Below are 26,215 nucleotides of genomic sequence, written 5' to 3' on the forward strand. Positions count from 1 at the left end.
TCTTGCTAATTATATGTTGATAGATTTGAAATCTATCATAGATATTGAAATATATCAGAATATTCTAGTTAAAATCTCTAAATACCAAAGAAATTAAAAAAATTTGATAAAATCATAACGAAATCACTGTATAATATATTTTATTCATTAATATCGTTCATAACAAGGTTATTCTTAAAGTTATAATCTATATATTCAAACAAAGAAGGGATATGTTCTGGAGGAATTTCATAAATAACAAGCTTGGGGATCCTCTCATTATAAACAAGGATCGCACTTTTACCATTGACTGTAATAATTTTCGCTTTTGTTGGAAGAGGATTCATAAATCTGTCGAAAAATTGAGGAACAGTAGAAGAATACAAAGTCTTTGTATCAATATTATATAAACTCATTGTTTCGGACATGATAGCAATAGAGTTTGCATAGGATTCAGCAAAATCAAAATCAATGAAAGAACAAATTCGAATTGAGAGGAATTCTTTGGTCACAAACACATCAGAATATTCTGTACCTTCATATTGTGCGAACGCTACCACTTGAGTATTTGTGGCAAAAAGTGAAATAATTTCGCGATCGAAAATATGAATGATATCTGAGAGTTTTCCATCGGAGAAGTAGTATAATTCATTATCTGTAGTGATAAAATAGCATCCGAAATCATTAACAGCAAAGAGTGAAACATTTTCTGAAATTAAAGCGAATTTTTTGAGAGAAAAGAAGAATAAGCTGGAGTCACAGAGCAAATAGAATCCTTTGTTGATATCTGTGGCCTTAATTTCTGTGATATTTCCTTCTAATCCATTACTTTCTCTGTTAATTTCTAAAATATCATCAAATTCATCGTCTTCTGTAATTCTAAGTACTGAAATATATCCTGTTGATACTGCAACAACTGTATCATTAAAGAGAAATGCTCTTTGGACCTTAGTTTCGTTACTATCAAATAAAAATTCAAGATCTAGGGATTTTTTGCCTGTAATTCTATTTACAGTTATGTATCCGTTATTCACAAGAACAACAATGTCACTGCTGTGACATGTAGCAACCTGGAAGTTGTTATTTGAAATATTAATTTTGATTTCTGAAATTTTCTTGATATTGATCTCACCGTACTTAAGATCACTAAGAATATAGTCTTCCTCTTCTTGTTTGGCCTCTGGTTCATTGACAATTTTACTTTTTGTTATTTCTGGCTGTTTTTCATATAAAACATCCTCTTCTTCATTTTCTTCTTCACAAAGAATGTTTTCTTCATCTTCTTCTGTTATTTTCTCTGCTTCTTTTTCAAATTTTTGTTGAATTGGAACAATTTCATGTTGTTCTTCTGTTTTAGAATATTCTTCCTCATAATCTTCTTCATTTTCTTCATTATTCTCATCAATTTCTTGAATTGGCTTAACTAAATTATTTTCAATTTTAATTTGTTGAATTTCTTCTTCAGTTTTGACGCTTTCCTCTTCTCCAACGTAAGAATTTTGGTCTTTTGTTTCTTCTTTTGGTGTTTCTTCAGAATTAAGGTTAAATAAGTCACAAATATCATCAATATCACCAGAAATTGGAACAACTTCACTTACAACATCTGCTAATTGTGGTTCAACATCTTTTGGCTCAGAATTATTGACAATTTCAGAAATATTTTCATTTAATACTTGTTTTTGAGGAGAATCTTCGGATATTGGCTGAGAAATAGGCTGCTCAGGTTGATTTTCAGTGTTATTGAGGCTAAAACGATCTTGAAAATCATCAAAATCAAAATCATTATTTTCTTGTTTGATTGGACAAGAAAATCCAGAGTTATCATCATTATCATCTTGTTCTTCAACAGTTTTGACATCACTTTTCTCTGTATTTTTGATATTAAACAAATCATCAAAATCATTCACGCCAAAAGTGTTGTTTTCTTGGTTAATTGGACAAGAGAGTCCCATATTATCATCATTATTAGCTATTTCTGGCGTTTCAGCTTGTTTCAACTCTTCATTTTGATCATTTTCAATTTTTTCAGACTTTTTCTCTGAATTTTCAACACTAAACAGCTCAACAAATTCATCAAAATCAAATTTTTCTTCATTTGATAGCTTTTCATCTGATTTCGAATCATTTTGTTGAGTTTCTTGATCATTTTCTTGTTCGTTATCATTAATAACAGTTTCTTCATCTTTTTCAACTGTTTCTTCTTTTTCAAAATTATTATTTTCAGAATTCGAATCATTTGGCTTAATTTCTTGAACAATTGGTTGCATATTATCATTAGTAATTGTTTCATCTTTGTTTTGAGCTGTTTCTTCTTTTTCAAAATTAATATTTTCTGATTTTGAGTCATTTTGCTTGTTTTCAGTGGAAAACGTAGACATAAACTTGGAAGAATCGAATTGGAAGTTCTCAAGTGGGATTTCTTCATCAGAAGTCAAAATATTTTGTTCATTTTCAAGATTTTCAGCTGGATTTTGAATAATTTCTGGTTTTTCTTCTTCATGGTTTGATTCATCGTTTTGGTCTGACATTTGAGAGCTTTCTGAGTTCTCAATTAAAATTTCTTTTTCATCAGCGAGTTTTTCTTCTTGTTTAGGTAATACTAGCTGCTCTGAAGGCTTATCATCTTCTTTAGATTCAGTTTTACCACTCAAAAGTGATGTAATGGCAGAATCATCGAAAATAAAATTATTTATTGGAATTTCTTCATCGGAAGTCAGCAAATTTGAGGCAGTACTTTTATTATCTGAGCTATCTGACAGCAACTCATCATTTACAACTTGAATTTTCGTGCCATTTTCCAAAATTTCTGGTTCAGATTCAGAATTTTCGACTTTTTGTATTTCCACCTCTGAATTCTCACTTGACTCAACTTGTATTGACTTGTTTTGGCCTGTTACCATTGAATAAAAAGATGATGAATCAAATTTTAGTTTTCCCATGGATAATTCTTCATCAGATGAACTAATTACCTTCTCCACAATGTCCTTATTTGCATTGTCCGTAGTTTTCGGCTTTTCTTTGTAATTATTTAGTTGATAAAAGCTTGATTGATCGAATTTCAAGCTTTCCATTGAAATTTCTTCATCAGAAGACGTAATCATGTCTTGGGGCTTCTTTGGGGGTTCAATAAAAATTTTATTGTTTATATCATCTTCAGAAGAGAGTAATTCGTCGTCTACGACAATTACATCAGGTAATGATTGTTTCTTGTTGTTTTTGTCTCCATGATTTCCTTGCTTTTTCTCATTGTTTTGTTTTTGAGGGGAAACTTTGGATTTTGTACTCTTTTGATCGGGAGAAGGCTTTGCATTTATTTGCAAATTGCTGAAAATAGGTATTTCAAGGGAATTCATTAAAGTATTATCGAATTTAAATTTATTTATATCGATTTCTTCTGGTTTTGTAAATACGATCTTGTCTGTCTTTGATCTTTCTATCTTTGGTAGATTTGTATGAGGTATTTCTTGTTCTACGTTTTCAATTTGAGGAGGATTGTTATTTTCATGAGTTTCTGTTGTTTTTCCCAAGAGATCTATTGATTTTTTTTCTGGTCTGACAATTTCGAATTTTGACATGAGGTTTATTGAAGGCGATTCCGATTTAGTTTCTGGATTTTCGTTTTTTGGCGAAGCTGGAAAAGAATCGAACAAAGAAAGACCAATAGGTTGCTTTCTTTTTTCAATCAAAATCGTATGCTTAGGTGAATTAGCATTTTGCAAATCTTGAAGATCAGACATTTCAAAAAACCAGAAGAAAAAATGAAAATTAATCAAATTTTTATAAACAAATAAAAGATTCCTTATCAATATCAAACATAAAGACCTAGTAAATTTTGATATGAAGAAATAAATCAAATACTAACTAGGCAATAAATAACTTTACCAATATAAAAATCAGTGAGTTTCAGGCCGATACTCAAATTCATTCACTCTTTTATGGATATACAAAATATTAAAATATTATTTTTTAGGTCTTGTAGCTCAACAATAATAAAATATTATTATCTATGTTAATATGAACACTTTTCCAAATGCATTTGAATTCAAAATCAGAGAATTTGAAGTTTTCCAAATTTTATGGATAAATAGGATAAGTACTTTATGGAGAACATTGTACTAAAAGATAAAGAAGTAACAAATAGATTTTTTTAAATAATCATAACAAAATAAAAAAATTAATAAAAACAAATTAAGAAGTTATTCTGAATAATATGTCTCTTAGCCGTCCAGTCTGTTTAGGCCTTCTAACTTGCGTTCTTTCGATATCTTCTTCCGGATCGTAAGGAAATTCCTGGAATTCCTGAGTTTGAGGGTCCAAATCATCTTCTGCGTGATATCTCGGTATCATCTCCGTGAATGGTTCAATATAAATGTCTTTATCATAAAGTCTATCGTAATCCAACTGAATTTCTCGTTTTTTATTCTTTTCATTGTATTCTTTCAGCAACTGATCAATTTTCTGCTTTTCCTTTTCAAGTTTCTCCAATTTCTCGTCAACAGATTTCTCCGCAAGTTGAGATTTGAACAAATTTGAGTTAATTTTGTCTCTTTTTTGATTTAACTCTGCTTTTGCCTTCTCTAGAGCCATCATTTGTTGTTCAAATCTCTTATTTGTGTCTCTCAGCTCTTCAGGAGTGATTCCTAAAATTCTTGCGTGATTTTGCTCTTCTTCTTTCCATCTGAGCTGTTTATCTGATAAGGACTTCTCTCTTCTCTTGATATCGTTCCTTTCTTCTTCAATATCTTTCATCAATTTCTGGATTTGCATTCTTAAATCTTCATTTACTCTTTTTTCTTCTTCTAGCTGGCCATCAGTGGTATTATTAGTATATAGCTTGTATTTCTGGATGATTTCGGCCTTTTCGTTCTGAAGAACTTCGATTTTTCGCTTAAATTCTTCTTTTTCTTTGTCATTTTGTTCTTTTTGCTCTTTTAGCTGGTTTTGAAGCTGCTCAATCTTTGAACCATTAGATGCCAATGCAATTGATTGATCTTCTGCTGCTTTCTTCAGAATTAAATTTTCATTTAATGATTTATCAATTTCAGACTTAAGAGAAGTAATTTGGCTGCCTAATTTAGACTTTTCTCCATTAAGAGCTTGAATATCATCCATTAATTGTGCAATTTTGATGTTTTTTTGAGAAATTTCGTTTTGTAGTTTTAATTCATTGTCGTTTGGTATTTCGTTCTTATTATCTTGATTTTTAAGACTTTCTTTTAACTGCTGAGTTTGCTTTTCAAGCGAAGATAAAGTATTCATACTTAATTCTTTTATTTGCTTTTCCAATTGGTTATTTTGTGTGGCAAGCTGTTCATTATATAACTGTAGTTGCTTAAGCTTTGCAATGAGGTCAGAATTGTTCGATTTATTCTCAGGTTTCATGAATAAAATGTTTTGATTTTCTGGATCATGCTTTTGAGCGAATTGAAGAATACTGGACATGAATAATTCAGATGGAGATTTATTTGTAAGTATTGCATTATGAAAATCTTTCGAATTTACTTGTAAAGATTGATCAAACGAGATATTAAGTGTTTCTGATAAAATTTCTTCGGAGTTTGGTCTAATTATTAGAAGGGGCAGCATTTTGAAGAATGTTTTTGGCGAATATTGAATAATTTTGAATAAAATTAGTTTTTGCACTGAAATTTGCTTTGGATTTTTATGTAAGTTCTGATTGGATAAATAATCATACATGTCTGAAATAGAATTATGTAAAAGTTTTCTATTTCTATGGAAAAATAGTTGTAAAATATTATTTGCTTCTGAATCTTCAAATAGTGTCTTTAATTTTTGTTCATCAAACTCCATAGCCATCAGATTTGCAGCAAGATCAATAGGATGCTTGCTGTACGACGCTTTCCTCAAAATAACAATCAATACATCCATTTTATTTTTATTAAACGTAAGCAGGGGGAGACACTTGAGTCATTTACAATTTTTAGAGAAATTTATGTAATATTTAAAATACTAGTTAATGATAATGTTGCATACTTGAAAATTCAACTTGGCCAATGTTTCATTGAAAAATTATAGATTTTTAATGGAAATCCTTAAAATATACTTTTTTTTGTTGTCAATATAGCTATAACATTTAGATAGAAACTATGAAAGCAAATGACAAGAAATAAATCTTAATTATTAGATATTTTTTCCCTACAACGCAAGTATTTTTTGGAAGTATTAAGAATCTGTTTGTTCTAATGATTCCAGTAATCATTGAACACTTTGGGAATGGATATACATAATAAATGAATATCGTTGAGCATATGAAAGAATGATATTTATATATTTAGTGAATAGCTTTAATATATGTATGTCTAGTCATTTATCTATAAATCATATTACCATCTTTCTCTATATAATTAATCCAGGTTTGATTTCCTCAGTCATGAATCTTTATTTAACTATTCTGGTACTACATTAAATATGTGAGATTTTCAATCATTAAAGCTAATTTCAAAAAATACTAGGATAAAGGAAAAACTCCTCTTCATTAGGCAACATATCTAAGGAACTTAGGTAAAAGGTGACCATTGATCATCTCCACTTAATAAGTCTTCTTTATTTAAAGTGGGTTTGATGAAGATTGAAAGTTAAAGATAAAAGCATATTTCTTAAGAATTTCTAATTTCTGGTTATTGCTTTTATTCATCAAAACAGGAACTTATAATAAACACATCACACACATAATTGTTTTAATACAACTTTTCGTAGTCAACGAATCATTTCTTTGATGTGGAGAAAGAAGCTGTCAAAAATCATAAACCATTTAAACTGATTTCACTCAAAAAAATTGAAAGATTAACAAAAATTATATAAATTTACTCTGACTTTTCAGAGAATTGAGCTGAAGCTTAATTCTCTGAAAAGTCAGAGTAAATTTGTCGTATACTTTATACTTTCAATAATTAGCTTGATTTTAAGGGAACCATAAAATCGAGCATTGAAAAGTCAGAGTATACTTATGATTATTTCAAAACCTAATACCAATAATAATGCTATTCGACATATCCCAAAGGATTCTGACATTTGATTTATTCACATAATCTATTATACGCGTTATTATCGCCTTGGGAGGGTCTGAGGTGCCATATAGGGGCAAAGGAATCTATTTTCATCATTCGGTAACATTCTTTCATAAAAGGCTCTTATTTTTTTAATAAACCTTGAATTTCTCTTATTTTTTCAAATGTCAAAAATCTTGAAGCTCCAATTTATCGTAAATATTCACAGTTATATCATAATAGTCATAATTTTGCAATTTATATTACTTTAAACCTTATCTTCAATCAAAATGTTTTCATTCCTTCTCTTAAGCGTGTCATTATCAACAAATACAACAATTGAAGATATAATGAATATAAGAGATGAAATTATACTTCTCAGGCAAGAAGTTGCCTCTTTAAGAAAATTATTAGAAGCAATTCAAAATTATACAGAAGAAGATCAATATATGGCAGAAGAAAATGAACCGAATATCAAATATCCACCGTTTTATAACTCTCAACGTGCCTTGAAAGCTAAACAGCAGAAAAATAGTTTCTTTTCAGCAAAAGGTGTTTCCACAGGTGAATCATATGCAACACTTGGATCACTAAATACCAATGCAAAGAAGGAAAAGCTTCGAAACAATGAAAGACTTCTATTCGAAAAAAATTCGAAAGCTTTGGATTAAAATACCCGCTATTCATTATTACAACCAGGAATAAACACAATCAAAGGCCCCAAGCAAGGCGCCCTTCCTGAAGAAAATAGGCCGCGATTTTACTAATTCCAGATAATTTTATTTAAAAATTTCAGTTTTTAAGTATTTTTATGCATATTCTAGATAGCCCATAACAATAAACACTATGTTTTCATATATTATAAACAATTATTATTTTTTTTTGTATTATTCAAATATTTATTATTCAAATTTGAAAAGGAGAAAAGAGTGATATATATGCAGTTATATTCATACTAAATGAATGCAATGCGATGTTGGTAAAATTATTATTTGAAAACAATGCCATTCCTTCAAATTCTTTAATCCAAAAAAATATTCTTACATACCGAAGAAGATACAATTGAATCCAGGATATATATTGACAATGAAATACTACCATGACTCATTATTTACAATTTATAATGAAAATAATCAAATAATCGGATTTTGCAACTTTTTCAGGGTAAACTGGGATATAATCTTAAAAGAAGGGTCAACATAATTAATTTATGGCGTTATCCAAGATTTACACTTTTCGATAATCCCTCAATTTTGATCCCGCAAGTGACACTTTTTATGCTGACGTAATAATTATCTGAATGTAAACCTCCTAATATTTTATGGAAGTGATAGTTTTTGGATTTACCAAATGAAAACATGATAATCTTTTTGAATTCCAAATGCTCAATAATTTAGCGGATGACTTTATTTTTTATTATGATGGGAAATTATAATAGGTAATAGCATTATAAATGCTATTTTATCTATTTGATGATTTCGAAATGATATATTCAATTTTTGAGTAACCGAAAATTCAATATCATCAAAATTTTCTAAAATTAATTATATCAAAAATATTAAAATAGTGAGACCATATTAGTTGATATGAATTCAATTTCTATCTCTGAAATGGTCAATTTTATTGAATACCCAGTCTGAAAATCAACTTTTTCAAATAAATTGTGACAAATTCAATTAGATTAACGCCCTATGTCCGAAGATTGTATAGCGCAAAATATTGTCCAATTGATTGGACACAAGAAAATTAGGAAAAGGCTACAAAAACTCTTGACAAAAGACTATTTATTATGGCTCAACTCTACAGTTACACGAACATTTAGTGATGAACCCAATATCCTTTATCTTGAAGGGAAATTCGTTCTAGTGGGAGACTTACATGGACAATTTGATGATCTTGATCGTATATTGCAAAGGACATGGTCAAATCAAAATCTGAAATTTGTTTTTCTTGGCGATTATGTTGATAGAGGCAGATATTCATTAGAAGTAATTTCACTTTTGTTCACACTGAAAGTTATGCACCCAGATAGATTCATTTTACTCCGTGGTAACCACGAATGTGAGTATATGACAACACATTATGGATTTAAAGAAGAATGCATTAGCAAACAAAGCAGTGATGTTTATGAATCATTTGTTAACACATTCAAACATCTTCCTCTTTGCGCAATTTTAAATAACAAAGTTTTCTGTGTTCATGGCGGCATTAGTAAGTACATCGAGTATATAGATGAGATTACAAAAATTGATCGATTCTGCGATGTTTATAACGCTGGACCAATGTATGATCTTTTGTGGGCCGATCCTGATGAAGATGTTACAACGTTCGGAGATTCAGACAGAGGAGATACATTTGTATTCGGTCTTCAGCCAGCGCTTGAGTTTCTCGATAAAAATAATTTATCAATTTTAGTCAGAGCTCACGAATGCGTTGATAATGGCTTCGAATATCCTTTTGAATATAAAAAGCATGAAGGCCGAAACCGTGTTCTAACTCTCTTCTCTGCTTCCGATTATATTGATTATGAAAATGATGCCGCTTACGCAGTTTATGAAAACAAAATGGAATTCCATTCGCTACCATTCATCAAACAAGAAAGCTCCGAAAAACTTGATTTGAATAATTCTTCTTTAGAAAAACATATAATGAGAAGCATTTAAGCATTATACTCTTTTATATTTTGTTTGTTTTTGTTTATTTTGGTTAATAAATGTATAACACTCTATCCCAATTAATTCCAATCTTTATTACAAAAAAAATTCCAAATATAATCTGACAGACACTTTTAAGCCTAGCAACCTTCCCACGTTCTTGGATACTTTGAGCTATGTATAGAAATTATTTCAATTTTTTATCAATTCATGAGCCATAATAGGAATCATAGGATAATATCTAGATATATTGCAACTGCGGTCAATACGTCCTAAAACTATCCTTAAAGAATTCTGTTTTGCATTTACAGTATTCGTTTTTGAAAAATTTATTAAAATAATACAGTCCCACACTCTTAGTGACCACAATCTGAGCTCCAAGACTATATAAAACTCATATTTTCATTTTGTAATTCTATTGGTGATCGATGAGTACATTACATACAAAAATCAAACTTGATAACAAGAAAATAAGATCTATATCAGAAATACACATAGCATCATCAGTCCAATATCTCGATTTAAGCAAAAATAAAATTACGGATTTTTCTGGTCTTCATAAATACCAAAATTTAATAGAGTTAAATATGGATGGAAACCCAGTTCTTTCGTTTAACGGCTTTCCAAAGCTAACAAGACTAAAAAAACTTTCATTAATCGATACTCCTATATCTAAACTGAAAAACTTTAAAGAATTAGCATTAATAGCCGCAGGAACACAAATAGAAATGATAAATGGCGAGTCAATTACAGCTAAAGACCGCGCAAATTCAGTTTCTTACGGAAATATTGAAACAAACTATAATTTAATTTCTAAAGGTTGGCTACCAGCGAAACCTAATCAATTTGTTTCTCCTAATTCAATCGAAACAAAACAAAATTTATCTATGTCAGGAAATTCTCTTATATCTGATAGTACAAGTTCCATATCTAGTCCAAAGTATGATTTTAAACGTCGTAATGATAACATTTCTCAAAAATTAATCGATATACAAGAAAAAGATCCAATATCAGTGCGTGCAGTTCGAATTATGCGTCAAAATGGCATATCAAATAAAGGTATTGGACAGTTCTTATGTGATTACTTTGATGACTACGATGAAACCAATGAAATCGATACCGAAAAATTGGAATTGAAAGAAAAACTCAAAGAAAATGGGAAAATTATAGATGATTTAGCACGAAAAAGGCATGAATTAACATCACGAAATCGCACACTCTAAAAGAAATTGCGTGAATTTAATAAAATCGACTTCATTATCGAAGCTAAAAAATTGTTTCATGAAGAAGATTCTCAAGAAATTTCTGACGAAGAATTCCTTAATAAACTCAAGGATTTGATGAATAAAAATGTATTAGTCCAGCCCAGCATTATAAATGATGTCAGCCTGAGCGATGACGATCTTAATTTAGCTGATGACGCTGATTTAGATGAATAAAAGAAATTGTTTGTATTTTATAAATACCCTCAAATTTTTACTTTTTCAATTTCCCTGAGATCAAAAATTTGATTATAACCGAGTCAGATTTTAGTATTTGTTCATCATAGTATTACCATTATAAAGGTTCTTTGATATCCTATACTTCCATATCAGTGTTGGTCTCTATAATTTGAAAAAAATTCTCCATATTGAGTTGCAAAAGTAAAAAATTGAGGGTATTATTATTTACTTTACAATAATAAAACAGCTTTACATAAAGAACTATACACTACTGAGATTGAATATCATCAACAGTTATAAATATTAATGGATCATTTTCGATATAGATATTAAAAATTTGTTCATAATGACGTTGTGTTTGGATTCGATTTGAAATTTTGGAATGGCTCATTCTAACTGATGTTTTGGCTTTAATTTTTATATAGAAATCAATAAAACATATATCAAAGAATAAACTTCATTTATAGCAGGTTTTAAATGTTTACTTTCATGAATTGCAAACTCTAAATGATAGAAAACAACTTTATTTCAAGTTTGGAGATATAAAAATTGCTCACATTTGCTCACATTTTGGCACTTTTTTGTACGTTTGTCAAAAAATTGTGAGGAAGATCTCACAAAAATAGTCAAAATGTGAGCAAATTTTGAGAAGTGCTCACATTTTGACATACGATTATTTTCATACGTTTTTTTGATGAATTCTAATAAAACTTCATTACCACTTTCAGAACGAAGCGTAACTTTTCAGCACGTAACGCTCTATCATGTGTAGTGACATATTATTCAAAAAAACTCAGATTGCTTATCTTATAATAACAATTTCATTAGAAAAAATGCACGATTTCACGCTAAAACTTTGAAGCAATTCTTAAATTCGGATAAAAAATCGATATGTATTACACTTTAAACTTCAAAAAATGGTTCAAAATTTAGACTTAGTTTATCTTAACAATATAGCAGATTTTAAGCCGAATAAGTAGGAGTAATAGAAATAGCTCTTGAAAATAATTACAATTAGTAATATGTAAGTCAAAGTTCGAGTATTCTAATAAATAAACGTTCCGGATTTTCTTTACTACAAGAATCCAATACTTAATATATAGAAGCAACAGTAAAAACTTATTAGAGATTCAAAAAGAAAGTTGACTAAAGAGAATCTTTTTATATAAGTAATTTTATTTTTTTGAAATACGAGATCGAATAAACATGTATTTTATTTTATTACTATAATAATACGTTTTTACATAGTAAGAAAGTTTAGAGACTGAAATGAAATTAAAAATTGAGAAAAAAATAAAGCTTTTCTATAAAAATTCATATTAATATTTATTTGATTGAGTTAAAGTTATCCAATTTATTTGGTTCAGTTTAAAATTATTTGTATTTAAAATATTTTAGAAATATTTACAATAATATTCATATAATTATCGATTAAATCGTTGCAGAAAGTAAAATGATATAATTTGCTATATTTAGAATTTAAGAAATTTTAAATGGTGAAAAAAAATAGAAAAAATATGAAAAAATAGACAAAATATTGGAGACTTCTAATTAAGAATGAAAGACTTGTCATTATTCTGGAATTCATAGCATGAAGATATTGTAAGGTACATTATGTATATATATACATCTTTCCATCAAATAATCTTCAATCTACTTATAAAAAATATTAAAAAAATCATAAAAATGTTTATTATAATAACGATAAAGTTGAATAGAAATCAATGTTACATATTATTGAAATAAATCATCTTCGGCAATTTCAATGTTTTCTATCTTTTCATTTTTTGTTTCTTCTAAATTTATTTGAATGTCATCAAGTATTTGATCACTTGACATATACCTTTCAATTTCAATATCTCTGAAATCAATTCCAGAATGTTTGGACAAATCCTTATATTTTTTCATTATATCCTCAGGAATTAATGATATTTCCAGACCAAAATGCTCTTCAAATAACTGAATCTCTTCATTTATTTTTTTCAATTTAATGAAATACGACTGTTTATGATCACTTGTGTTTTTATCTGCCCGTGCATATCGATGCAAAATCGCTAAATCCACTTTCATTAAAGTGTGTACCGTCTTTAAAATTGTGGGATGTGAATATACAATATTTGTATTTAACACTTTGTTGTACGATTCTACGCCATTATTAGAATAAATATTGTCGAATACTTTGAGCTTGCTGATTGAATTATAGCTTGTGCTCCATGTTTTAATAAAGTATTTTGCAAATTCATTTGTATCTTGAATGCATTTAATTTTATTACAAACCAAATCAAAAACTTCTTCTGGCATGAATGGAGAAGCGCATAATAACTTTAAAAGAATTTTATTGTTAAGATCTTCTGGATCACATTTTTTCTTGAAATTCTTAACTAATGCTGCAATAAAGTGATATATGCATCCAGTCAATATGGTTTGCTCTCCTTTTCTTTTATAAATTGAGCCTTGAAGTGCTTTTTCGAAATCAGTTGTTATAACATCAAATGTTGATAAAGGAATTTTAATATCAGTATCATACTCCATAATACTAAATACTCTTTGATAATCAGTTTCTGTTCTTCCCGTCATGATTATATGTAAAAACGGTAGATACAGTTGAGTTGCTTGGTCAAAAATTAACAAATTTAATAATTGGCCATTCATTATTTGATACAGGAACGACTTTGAAGGTTCCATCAATAAAACAATGTGATGAATACCGTGCAACTCGAATGAAACGTTCCAATCCAAAAAAATAATAGGCATTATCATTTTTTGTGCTTTGGGTAATAAAATATGATCTTTGATTAAAAAATTCTAACATTTCATTAATAAGATCAATCTCTGATTTTGATTTGACAGGATGAACTTCATAATACAGCTGTTGGACTTTCTTCTCTGATATCTGAATGAAATTAGTAGACTGGGCTTGATTACAGTCATATATCAGTTGATTTGCATACTTTCTTGTTTCTGATATCGTTGCGGTTGGATTTTTGACAACATAATCTTGAACTTGAGATTCAATATCATAGTTCATTGGATTTGTTCCTTTAATTATTTGAGATTGTTTTGCAGGTCGGCAGTTATGAAGTTTACTGTCTGGTTTTTCTTCAGGAGAAATATTTAATTTCTCATCAAAGACTTTTACATGCATACAAAAGTTGCATCTAGGTTTATATCCGCAATAATAAATAATTTCTAAATAATTATTATGAGCATTGTAACGTTGAAATCTCAAAGGATGACCATTTGTATATATGGTTAATGAATATTTAATACGTGCGGATTGGGAAATTGAAAATGTATGATAAGTCCTCAGAATATTTTTGATTCTTTTTCGGTGAATCTCTTTATTTTTATCATCAAAAGATTGATAATTAGGAATAAGTTCAATGCAAGCTTTATTAACGATAATAGATTGTTTATGCGCTGAAAAATTATTTTGGTAATCATAAGCAAAATTTGGCACTAGATGTGTATTTTGTAAATCTGTTAATGGAGGATTATCGGTTAAATGATTAGAAATTTGGGAAGAATAAGAAGCAGTTTCATTAGGTAGTGAGGATTGATGCTGAGGGATTTGACGCTGAATATCCGAATTTATTGTTGCATTTTGTCTTTGATTTGTGTTTGGAGGAGAACTCCACTTATTGTTGCATTTGTCTTTGATTTGTGTTTGGAAAGAAACTGCATTATTGTTGCATTTGTCTTTGATTTGTGTTTGGAAGAAACTCATTATTGTTGCAGTTTGTCTTTGATTTGTGTTTGGAAATGAAACTGCATTTATTGTTGCAGTTTGTCTTTGATTTGTGTTTGGAAATGAAACTGCATTTATTGTTGCAGTTTGTCTTTGATTTGTGTTTGGAAATGAAACTGCATTTATTGTTGCATTTGTCTTTGATTTGTGTTTGGAAATGAAACTGCATTTATTGTTGCAGTTTGTCTTTGATTTGTGTTTGGAGGAGAAACTCCACTTATTGTTTCATTTTGTCTTATATTTGTGTTTGAGCAGTTACTCCACTTATTGTTGCAGTTTGTCTTTGATTTGTATTTGGAAATGAAACTGCATTTATTGTTGCAGTTTGTCTTATATTTGAATTTTGAGCAGTTACTCCACTTATTGTTGCAGTTTGTTCATCTAATAAAATTTGTTCATTCTCCTCCTCTTTGAATTCATTGAATTCTTCGGAACTTAAATATCTGTTTAATAGAGAATCCGAGTTTTCGTTGTCTTCATCTTGAAATGGCCAATTCTTTCTTATATTGTTATCTTTATCATGAGTTTCTATAGAAAAATCATTTTTATCCTTTTGTTTACTTTCTTCATCATAATCGATATCACTATCATTCTCACTATAAGAATCTTCAGCTTCTTCATTTGGTAAAATTGTCTCATATAATTTATTTTTATTTCCATCTGAAATTGTTACTTTATACTCTCCTTCTAACATTTTTTTAAATTCATCAACAGGATTGAATACTTCCTGAAGACAATTGAAATTCATGATTTTAATTGCTTCTTCTATTATGTTATTGCTCATATACAACGCAAACTTGGCTGCCCACAATAAATTTTCGTCATTTTGTGATATTTGATTAATCTTTTTGTCTTGATCTTCAGAAGTTTTTATACTGTTTACAATCGGAATTGAAAATAAGTTAAAAGGCTTCTTTTTTCTTTTAATATTGATAGTAATTTTGTTATTACAGCGCAAATTATCCAGAACACCTAAATTTTTGTTATTTGTTGTTAATTCGAATGTGTTTAGAGGTAAACTTAGCTTGTGAGATATATATAAATAAAGTGTTAATGCTTTAACCGCTCTTGGTGGAATGACATATAATTTTTGTATCCTTATAAATAAATTTAATGTAGTTTTCCATTTTTGTCACTTTTTAAGATCTTACAAAATATAGTTGATTTTTATCACTATTGAAATAAGATAAATAATGTAAGGACTCTAATTTTGTTATAAATATGAATGAAAACAGTAAAATGGATAACTTAAATATATAAAAATAAATATTGGAACAAAGCTATAACAAATTTTCATTCTTATTTATAAATTGATAAACCAAAGTAATACATTTTATTACATTTCGTGTAACATATACTAATATATAGATATTTTTTGAGATAATGTATTTATCTGTAAAAATTGTATGTGATCAAATTTGATTGATAAATTTATTCAGTAATAATAAATTGCATGTACAATATATTATTGTCTTGCCATTTTTTTGCTCATAATAAAAAATCTTTAAAAATGATAACAATAAAAGAGTATTAAGTAAAAATTTATACATCCAAAATATATTTCAGTAACAGCATAATACGCCTATGCTAATTTTTAGTTCTTAAATTAAATAGATGTCCCTAATCCCATAGATATTCACCAAACTTGGCAAATTCTGAACGTGATCTACATATCCCTAGCAAGTAGATCATATTGGTATACGTATCTTGATCAAATAAAAAGAATATTTGTTGAATAATTTCTGTTCAAATTAAAAGTTCTTCAACTTACGGTAAATCTATCTGCCTTAAAAAGTATTACGATATTATGCAAAGTCAATTTTCTCCAAAAAATATTTGAAGATGATACTTTAAGTATACCAAAAATACAAGAATTTTGAGAGAACTCAATGAATTTTTGTGAAGGTGGAGTTAAATTGAGAAGATTTTTGGTCAGAGAAAAACAAAAATTACTATCTGATAAAATGGTATTAAAATGAAAAAAGTTTAAACAAAGGAAATGAAGAATTTATATTATATTAGAATTTAAAGAGTAAATATAAAAGATTGAAAGAAAGAATAATAATAGGATTCTTGAATGCAACATTTGGAATGATGTTTCCAGTTGTAGATGTGTTAAGCAAAGAGAGATAATGATAGTTTCTTGAGTTTTGAGTTAAGCTTGTTGTAGATGAGAGAGAAATTTTGACGAGACTGAGGAACTTCATTTGGAATGATGTTTCCAGTTGTAGATGTGTTAAGCAAAGAGAGATAATGATAGTTTCTTGAGTTTTTGCAATTAACCATCCTCAATGACTATTGTTTTAATATAATTTTTAAATTTTTTAAAACTGACATTTTAGTTGTATATTTTTTCTAACAAAGGTACATTCACTAGGCGATAACAGTAAAATGGGATGAAAATATGATAAATAGCATCCCTATATAGTGCCAAACAATATTTATACGGGCCAAAAAAATTTGGCTAGAGATTTGGCGAGTTATAAAACTTAGAAAATTGAGAGGGATTTTTATTTTTGAATTTTTTTTGGAAAGTTAAAATTGCGATTAAAAATCGATTTCCAGGAGAACTAAGCATCTCATCATATATTTAAATCGATAAAAATATTAAATAATAGTTGAATAGTATAACAACGTGAAATTATGGCTGAATCTACAGAAAAAATGAACATATTTGACATTTTTGAAAATTCATACGTTAGATGGTGACAGACTCATAAACTATACTTTAGCTAAGATTGATATATGGTTTCAACAACACATGGTTAAAATTGTAAAAATATTTTAGATTTCAAAAAGATATATGGTAATATAATGGAACAAAGTCAACAAATAGCATGTTAAATATGTTATAATTAACTTTTTATTAGATCCAATAGTAGATATCGAATGGTTTCCAGCTTTATGGTTAAATATTTTCTTTTCGAGCTTCTCTTTAACTGTTGTATTAAGGTTATAAATTTTTGATGCTAGAAACTATGGAATCTTCTTTGCTGCTGCATTTTTCTTGAGAGTTCTTGCAATTTCGAATAGATCTGCGCATTGTATGAAATTGAGGCTTTAAAATATCTTGAAAACAGAATAGGACTGCTTTTCCAAAGGAATGCTTACTTGTAAATCAGAGAGTTTCAAAATTGAGAGCAAGATTATCATCATAACTTTCGATTTTGCTGCGAAAAAGGAAGACAAGTAATTAACAAATCATTTACTGTTGTTCATCAAAAGAAGAAAACTTTGATAACAACTAATGATGATAAAATCAAGCTATCTTTTAATATTTTAAATTGATAAGACATTCAAAATATTTGAATGGTTTAAAATATTTTCTTTTAATTTCTATAAGATATTATCATGATTATATAATAAAATTTAAATTTTTATTCAAAAAGGCAATATTTCAAACTTTTAATTTCAAAAATCTTAATTCTGCAATAAGTGTATTTAATTGTAGCAAATTTAATGATCCTTCGTCATGCTTAGCAATTTGGAACTCATAAATTAATGATTTCTTCAAGTAAAATTCTGCATTATTTCAAAAGTCAATAATTCTCTAGTAACTTTTCTTCAAACCCTAACCATTATATTATATGTATAATGGAGAATAATTGCAAAGAAAGATAGCCGAATTTACTGGGTAGTTCTTGTGATGCGAAATAATTGCAAATTAACACATAGTTTTAACAGCATCAATCTCTTTTTGCTCTCATTTAAATGCATTCGCACACTTTAATTTTGAAATATAAGAGTTTTGGAAATTATCAAATTTATCTGCTCAAATACTATAGATCTTCATAAGTGTTAATAGAATCACCAGCCTTACATATAGTGTTTAATATAATGATGCACATCATACTGGGATTTATTCCTTATTCATCTAGTTATTATAAGATTTACAACCCCATGAAAATTTAAAATTTTGTCAAAAATAGTGAATGTACCTTTTTTCTAACACAACTATCAATAAATTGTAATATCATTATACTATATATTAATATGAATTTTTATAGAAAAGCTTTATTTTTTTCTCAATTTTTAATTTCATTTCAGTCTCTAAACTTTCTTACTATGTAAAAACGTATTATTATAGTAATAAAATAAAATACATGTTTATTCGATCTCGTATTTCAAAAAAATAAAATTACTTATATAAAAAGATTCTCTTTAGTCAACTTTCTTTTTGAATCTCTAATAAGTTTTTACTGTTGCTTCTATATATTAAGTATTGATTCTTGTAGTAAAGAAAATCCGGAACGTTTATTTATTAGAATACTCGAACTTTGACTTACATATTACTAATTGTAATTATTTTCAAGAGCTATTTCTATTACTCCTACTTATTCGGCTTAAAATCTGCTATATTGTTAAGATAAACTAAGTCTAAATTTTGAACCATTTTTTGAAGTTTAAAGTGTAATACATATCGATTTTTTATCCGAATTTAAGAATTGCTTCAAAGTTTTAGCGTGAAATCGTGCATTTTTTCTAATGAAATTGTTATTATAAGATAAGCAATCTGAGTTTTTTTGAATAATATGTCACTACACATGATAGAGCGTTACGTGCTGAAAAGTTACGCTTCGTTCTGAAAGTGGTAATGAAGTTTTATTAGAATTCATCAAAAAAACGTATGAAAATAATCGTATGTCAAAATGTGAGCACTTCTCAAAATTTGCTCACATTTTGACTATTTTTGTGAGATCTTCCTCACAATTTTTTGACAAACGTACAAAAAAGTGCCAAAATGTGAGCAAATGTGAGCAATTTTTATATCTCTCTTCAGCACTTTTAATCTTTTTTCTTTTCAAGTCAAAGTTGGGCACATTATCTAAGTTTACTCCATGTCTAATTAGTCTCCTATATTGAGACTTAAGAGATATTTCAGTTCTATTATTGAAGAATTTGAATATATTTTTCCATTTATGCCCCATTTCTTCAATTCTTTTCAGTAATAGATAATTTTCTTCATTGGAAAACTCTTCCTTATTTAATCCTTTCTGAAGATAAAATAACCATCTGTCTTTGCATTGTCTTGCATTTTTTGTTTCCATGTTGAAGGCTATGAAATTCCAATTAATATCCTTGTTATTGGTGTATATTCTTTCCACTAGATATCTGAGTTTGTTATCTTCTTCTTGGGTAAAAGGGTTGCGAGGCATAATGAAGCCAAATTACACTTTCAAATTTCTTTGAATTGATTCAACGGTTAAATATTATTTAATCGCGGTGTATTTTGAAAATTATGCAGCATTCATTAAAGTAATGTATTAATTTATTGAAAATTTTAACTGGCTACTTGGATCCTCAATTTTACAATTTTTCATCGGGATATTTGAATGAAGGCTTCAAATTTTTGAATAAGATCGTTTAGCTTTTTTATAAAGTGTTATTCACTTCTCTGCTAATTAATTATGATCAAAAATTAGAATACGATCGATAATTGAAATTTGACACTTTGAGAAGTTTACCAAATAAGTTTGACAAAATTTATAAAATCCAGGAAATGAGATCTAGTTTAATGTCATATGGAGATGCTTTATGCATTTTATTTATTTCATTCTAGAGAAACAAATCAATTAAATGCTTTAATCATGAAATTTTGATATCATTTCAATTGAAATTTATTTATTCGGATCTATTAGATATTTAATGCATTAGTCATTTTGAACCATTGCTCATCTAGTTTAATTTCATTTAATTCAATAAAAATATTTGTTTTGCTTTATTCATTATAAATCACTTAAAATCGCACATTTTACAATATATTTGAAATATCCAACCATTACACATTAAGTATTTATTATCAAATTCCCAAAAGGTCCAATATTTGTCACTTTTGGAAACAATCTCACAACTCATTAGCAGCTTTTTATGATTATTTTTAACAATGAGATTTCAATCTCTAAAGTCATCCAAAAACACTATTAAACCATACAATTACGCTTTTTTTAAAATCTAATTTGAGACTTTGATTTCCAAAATCTTATAAAAATGCATATATGCGTAAGAAAAATAACCATTTTTTACAAAATTCACCCGATACTACATGCAATATTGAGTGTAACCTTGATTTGAATTTTCTCTTTCTTTATCTATTCATAACTCAGGACAATAAAATAAAATGATTATATTCCATACATAAATATCACACATTTTAACACATCTAAATGAAGGAGGTGTGTCTTTTCGAAGCAACATGAGTCACCAAATTATCCGCATAAATATAATTAGATTGCTAAACTTCAAATATACAATAAATCGAAAGAATGATATATTATGTAAGAACATTATTCTTTTGCACCATGTGAAATAAGGAGTCCAACAATTTCTTTACTATTATATGTTGTTGCAGTTTGAAGAGCAGTTTTTCCTAAACAATTCTTTATGTTGATATTTATACCATGTGAAATAAGAACTTCGGTTACTTCTTTACTATTAAACATTGCTGCAGTATGAAGAGCAGTGTTCCCATTATGAATCTTTTCGTTGATATTTACACCATGTGAAATAAGAAGTTCGATTATTTCTTTACTATTACATTTTGCTGCAATATGAAGAGCAGTGTACCCATTATGAATCTTTTCGTTGATATTTACACCATGTGAAAGGAAATATTCGGAAAGGGATGGAATATTAAACACCGCTGAATATGTATAGCAATATCTAATATCATTAGTTTGATCGAAATAAACTAAAAATGATTCAAGATTCTTATATTTCGTACAGTCTTGTAATTTGATCTTTATATTATATTCATTCATCAAGAAAGTAACAAAATCAATATTGTGTGAAATAATTGCATATTCCATACACTCAGAATCTGGTTTCTGATATTTCAAACATTCACTCATGATCTCTGGATTTCCTCCTAAAAATGAAAAATGAAGACATCTTTGAGTTATTTCTGAGTTAAATTTCGTTCTTAATAACTTGAAACAATCAACTGCTCCGTGATAACAACATATTTCAAGTAATGAATAAAAATAATAATAATAGTAATAATAATCTGGATATAAATTACTTAAAAGTGATTGTTTTTCATCAAAATCATCTCTTTCTGTAAACATGATGAACCTTTCTTTGTCATTATTCATAATTGCTGTGTAAATTGTATTTTCTGCATGAATATCGAGATTATACAAATCATTTTGTTCAAAATCAGCAGATTTGTCTAATTTAATTCCATATTCTTTATAAAACAAGAAGTTGGAAACAACTGGAATGCTTGTGACCTCTTCCACATGATAATCATCAGATATGAGTTTGGCAAGTGATAAATATGACTTTGTATAGCGATTATTATACGGAATGATATTCAAAATATCTTTGATTAGACTTTTGGGAAGACACACCTTTGAATCAATCAATTCTGTTTTGATCATTTTGTAAATTGTGCTTAAATCTTCTTCTTTTTCTGTTTTCAGTTGATACAATGCAATGTATGAGTCGATATAGTATTCATAGATACTTCGCAATTCGCTGTATTTATTTGGGTGAATGTCTTGATCAGACATGAAAAAAATTAATAATTAGATATTTGATCTTACGATAGAAAATATCCATAAAATTCATTGGAAGAATAAAATTTAAAAGCTAGATATTGGCATTTGTACGATATAAAATATCCTTTTAATTTAAACCCATATTCACAAACTTTGCCTTCAGTTCAATTATCCCGGCAAGTTTCACTCGATTTTCTGGGGAGTAAACATAACAGAGACTTTAACTATGAAAATGAGTTTTGTATATTGATGATTTAGGCAAAATTAGATTGAAGTATCAACTCTTGTATATATAAACACATTGCTTATATCATAATAATGTCTCTGTCCATTTCAATAAAAAAAAAATAAACGATGTATCCGATGTATCAGGGATACGGCGCCCCTAATCAAAATAGAGGGCCCGGATTCCCACCTCCACAACAAATAAAACCAGAACCGTTAGATTGGAATCTTGTTTCAATATTAGATCCCGTAATTATTCAAAAAGTAAAAGATTTTGATTCGTTACAAAAGATTGTGACTAATTTTCTTGCAGCAAATTTCACACCAAATTGTTCTAAGATACTTCAAAATCCTCTTGCTCTGAGACTTTGTCAATTATTACAATTAGGATTTCAATTTATGGATGAATCTCAGCGTGAGCTTAAAAAAATTATCGACGAAAATGCTGTTTACAAGCAAAAAATGATCAATGCGCTAAAAAAACTCAAATCTAAACTACAACAAACAGAAGAAAAATTAAAGATTAAAAGTATTCCTTATGACAAATGTCCGATATGCTCTAAGAAGTTCAAATCTATAGATTACGTTGATAAGCACATCATTTCTAAACATGAAGAATTATTAGATTGTTGGGAATGCATAAGAGGAAGGAAGAAACCAGAAAAAGAGCCAGAATTACAACTGGTTCTTGAAGAAATCGCAAGATTACGTGCTTCAATTAAGCAAGGAAACATTTCTACAAATCAAAATTCAGAAGATCAACTATGGATAAATTCAGAACAATCACGCAATCAAAATGCAAGTGAGGAACTTGATGAAGCAGCACAGACACTCAGTGAATCCGTGAAACTCTGGAATGAAGTAAATAGATTTGATATCTTCAATAAACCATCAAATTACGTACCACCATCTGAAATTTCCAATCCACAGAGACCATTCTTTGTTGAAGAAAAGGATATCCATGAAAACGAAGCAGATGCTTTGGCGTTATTCGCTGCCGAAGGCGGAGAATCCCAAGAAACAGAAAATAATCAGGAAGAAGAAGAGGAAATAGATGAATCTGATATCCCTCCATCTCTAGGACTCCCTCAGGTCAATGCAAATCTTCAACCTGAACAACCACAAAGATTATTCGGTCCAAGTCCTGCAAAAGACAAAGAAAAACTCATAAAAGCGGCCAAAAAGTTCGTTTACAAGCCACAAAAGCCAATTCTCGAGACAGCCAAGAAAAGTGAAATTTCAGATTCAATTGATCACGTCAGGAAGCAAGCAGCAGCACAGGTCAAGCGATTTACCAATGCTATTAACGGTGATGCTATTACACCAACGTTTGTTCGTAGAAATATTGCAATTAATGATCCGGATTATGCAGATTTAAGGAATTATATACAATCCAGGCTCGAACACGAGTATCCATTATCAGGAGACAAACTAGAATCACAGATAGCTCCTAGAATATCAAATAATGGAGAATCAAGGCCAATTAACTTTAATCTCATTAAAACAGGAGAATTAAATGATGAAAGTAGGTCAGGAGTATTAAGTGAAATAACAGCATCGGATATCCATGAAGATGCCCAGGATGAATTACCTTCTTTCTCATATGAAACATTAGATCCGCCAAATTCACCAACAATTATTTCTACAGCAGCGCCTATCGTTGGTATACCAATGAATGAACCAGAACAAACAATTTCTATTGTCGAAGAAGACATTTCTCCGAAAACAGATTCATCCAATGATTATTCTGATACAGGAGGGCTTTCTGATATGCCAAATCCACCACATGATATGTTTAACGCCTCAGATCCACTGAAAAATCAACAAAATGTTGAAAACAAACAAAATTCTCCTCAAATTAAACAAAACCTTGATGCAAAACCACAAGTTATTGAACAGAAACCAAAGATAATAGAAACTAAACCTAAACAAGAAGAACTAAAGCCAAAAATCGAAGTTAAACAGAATTCACCAGAAATTAAACCAAAAGTTACAGAAAATAAACCTAAACAAGTTGAATCTAAGCCTAAACTTGAAGAACTTAAACAAATTAAGCCTAAGATTGAAGAAAAGAAGTCAAATGTGGTTACTCAATTTGATATTAGGCCAGATATTAAACAGAACGAGCCAATTAAGCAGAATGTTGTTCCAGAAGAAACAAATATGACATTTGACGATGCTCCTCATGATTCTTTGCTTGAATTAGAACAAATTTTCAAACCAAAGCAAAGTCCTGAAGAAAACAAAAACATTGAAGATCAAAACAACTCATTGTTATTACAATCTAATGTTTTAGAAGAACTGTCATCTGGATCTCATAGCGAAAACGAAGATATCACTTCAATTTCACAAAACGAGCAAATTCAGAATCCAAGTTTCTTCTCACCTATCCAGAAGAAGCAAACAGAAGTCAATGCGCATATTTCTGTCTCCAGTATCCTTCCAAAACCTAAAACAGAAAAAAAGAAGAAAGAGAAAGTTCCACAAATCAAAACGGACCTTGACAATGTCTTAGAAACCATCTCTAAATCACCACCTTCAAAGTCATCATCATCAGAAAGCGAAGAATTCTCATCAAAGCCTGAACCAGCGAAACAGAAACCTCCTTCTATACAAATCACAAACGAAGTTAGCATTGATTCACCTCTTCCTCCGAAGAAGGACATTTTGATGACTCCACCACGTGTTTTGCCTGTCCAAAAGAGGAAAACTCCTCAACAGTTACCTATTCTTCCAGTCCAAGATGACGAAGAATTTACATTCGAAGAATCACCAGGAAACTCTCCCGTCAGAAACAATTCATCATCATTTATTAACACATCATCACCGAGACCACATGTCTCTATGTCTCCATCAGCTATGTCGCCCACTAAACGACGTAAAATCATTGTTGTTCATGAAGATATTCCCGCCGAACCATCATCCGACATCAATCTCGAAATCAGTGATTTCCACGAAGAAATTTCTCGACGAGAAGATTCAAGCATGATTGAAGGCAGCTTCACCGAAGATCTTGCACGTGTTGAATCAGTCAACGACATTGTTTTTCCAGTCTCTCCATCCACGAAAAAGAAAAATTCTCCACCAAAGAATTCATCACCTCAACAGAAAAGGAAATTGTCACCTCGAAGACAAATCGAAGCTTCAAAATCAGATATTAGCAGTATCGATTTTAATTATCATGATGATCATTCTAGCAGCGGATCTCTTAGTGATGATGGCTCATTCAATATCACCGAAGAATTGCGTAAATTGGACGAATGCCATAAAAAGAACGAAATTGAAGATATTGCATCAAATTTATTCATCAAATCACCACCCGTTCCACAGCCTAAATCAAGATTATCTTCAAAACAAGTCGTTCAATTGACAGAACAACCATCTGACGACCAAAGCTCATTCTTGTTAAAGAATCGAGTTCTTCTTGGTGTCAAAAATTCAACAATTGATGATGAAAGTACTGGATTTTCATTACTTAATGATAAACAGCAGGATTCAAAACATATCAGAAGATCGAAGAAAACTAAACAACAGACATTCGGAAAATGATATTAATATATTTTCATTCTTGTTTATTTATATTTATTTATATTTGTATGTTATAAAGATTATATTTGTATGTTTTTTTTATATATATTAAGATATCTTTAATATAAAGTCA

At 29.1% G+C, this 26,215-nt stretch overlaps 7 protein-coding genes and 1 pseudogene across 8 annotated transcripts, besides 3 other annotated features; 4 read left to right on the forward strand and 4 right to left on the reverse strand.

The window, feature by feature from the left end:
* Positions 1-128: 128 nt before the first annotated feature.
* TVAGG3_0287380 (uncharacterized protein) lies at positions 129-3,742 on the reverse strand (the record flags this gene model as incomplete). Its single annotated transcript, XM_001310245.1, has 1 exon — positions 141-3,716. The coding sequence occupies one exon, from the start codon at positions 3,714-3,716 to the stop codon at positions 141-143; it is 3,576 nt and encodes a 1,191-aa protein (XP_001310246.1).
* Positions 3,743-4,160: 418 nt separating this feature from the next.
* On the reverse strand, positions 4,161-5,854 carry TVAGG3_0287390 (uncharacterized protein; the record flags this gene model as incomplete). The annotated part of the gene is made up of 1 exon (XM_001310246.1): positions 4,168-5,565. The coding sequence occupies one exon, from the start codon at positions 5,563-5,565 to the stop codon at positions 4,168-4,170; it is 1,398 nt and encodes a 465-aa protein (XP_001310247.1).
* A 1,422-nt stretch (positions 5,855-7,276) lies between these two features.
* On the forward strand, positions 7,277-7,810 carry TVAGG3_0287400 (uncharacterized protein; the record flags this gene model as incomplete). Its single annotated transcript, XM_001310247.1, has 1 exon — positions 7,277-7,657. The coding sequence occupies one exon, from the start codon at positions 7,277-7,279 to the stop codon at positions 7,655-7,657; it is 381 nt and encodes a 126-aa protein (XP_001310248.1).
* An 846-nt stretch (positions 7,811-8,656) lies between these two features.
* On the forward strand, positions 8,657-9,747 carry TVAGG3_0287410 (phosphoprotein phosphatase protein; the record flags this gene model as incomplete). The annotated part of the gene is made up of 1 exon (XM_001310248.1): positions 8,678-9,649. The coding sequence occupies one exon, from the start codon at positions 8,678-8,680 to the stop codon at positions 9,647-9,649; it is 972 nt and encodes a 323-aa protein (XP_001310249.1).
* Positions 9,748-9,996: 249 nt separating this feature from the next.
* TVAGG3_0287420 (uncharacterized protein) lies at positions 9,997-11,294 on the forward strand (the record flags this gene model as incomplete). The annotated part of the gene is made up of 1 exon (XM_001310249.1): positions 10,069-10,863. One exon carries the CDS (start codon positions 10,069-10,071, stop codon positions 10,861-10,863), a length of 795 nt encoding a protein of 264 aa, XP_001310250.1.
* A 325-nt stretch (positions 11,295-11,619) lies between these two features.
* Positions 11,620-12,411: a terminal%2Cinverted (terminal inverted repeat of MuDRx-3_TV_TvPhantom-3 transposon ID:TVAGG3_0287430).
* Positions 11,620-19,603: a mobile genetic element.
* On the reverse strand, positions 13,227-15,578 carry TVAGG3_0287440 (annotated as a pseudogene). Its single transcript has one exon. A coding segment is annotated over exon 1 (2,352 nt).
* Positions 18,787-19,603: a terminal%2Cinverted (terminal inverted repeat of MuDRx-3N1_TV transposon ID:TVAGG3_0287450).
* A 973-nt stretch (positions 19,604-20,576) lies between these two features.
* Positions 20,577-22,636, reverse strand: TVAGG3_0287460 (spectrin binding; the record flags this gene model as incomplete). The annotated part of the gene is made up of 1 exon (XM_001310251.1): positions 21,115-22,341. One exon carries the CDS (start codon positions 22,339-22,341, stop codon positions 21,115-21,117), a length of 1,227 nt encoding a protein of 408 aa, XP_001310252.1.
* A 47-nt stretch (positions 22,637-22,683) lies between these two features.
* On the forward strand, positions 22,684-26,103 carry TVAGG3_0287470 (zinc finger, C2H2-type family protein; the record flags this gene model as incomplete). The annotated part of the gene is made up of 1 exon (XM_001310252.1): positions 22,684-26,103. One exon carries the CDS (start codon positions 22,684-22,686, stop codon positions 26,101-26,103), a length of 3,420 nt encoding a protein of 1,139 aa, XP_001310253.1.
* Positions 26,104-26,215: the final 112 nt, after the last annotated feature.

This window comes from Trichomonas vaginalis, chromosome V (assembly GCF_026262505.1).
Source record: "Trichomonas vaginalis G3 chromosome V, whole genome shotgun sequence".
Classification (NCBI taxonomy): domain Eukaryota; phylum Parabasalia; order Trichomonadida; family Trichomonadidae; genus Trichomonas; species Trichomonas vaginalis.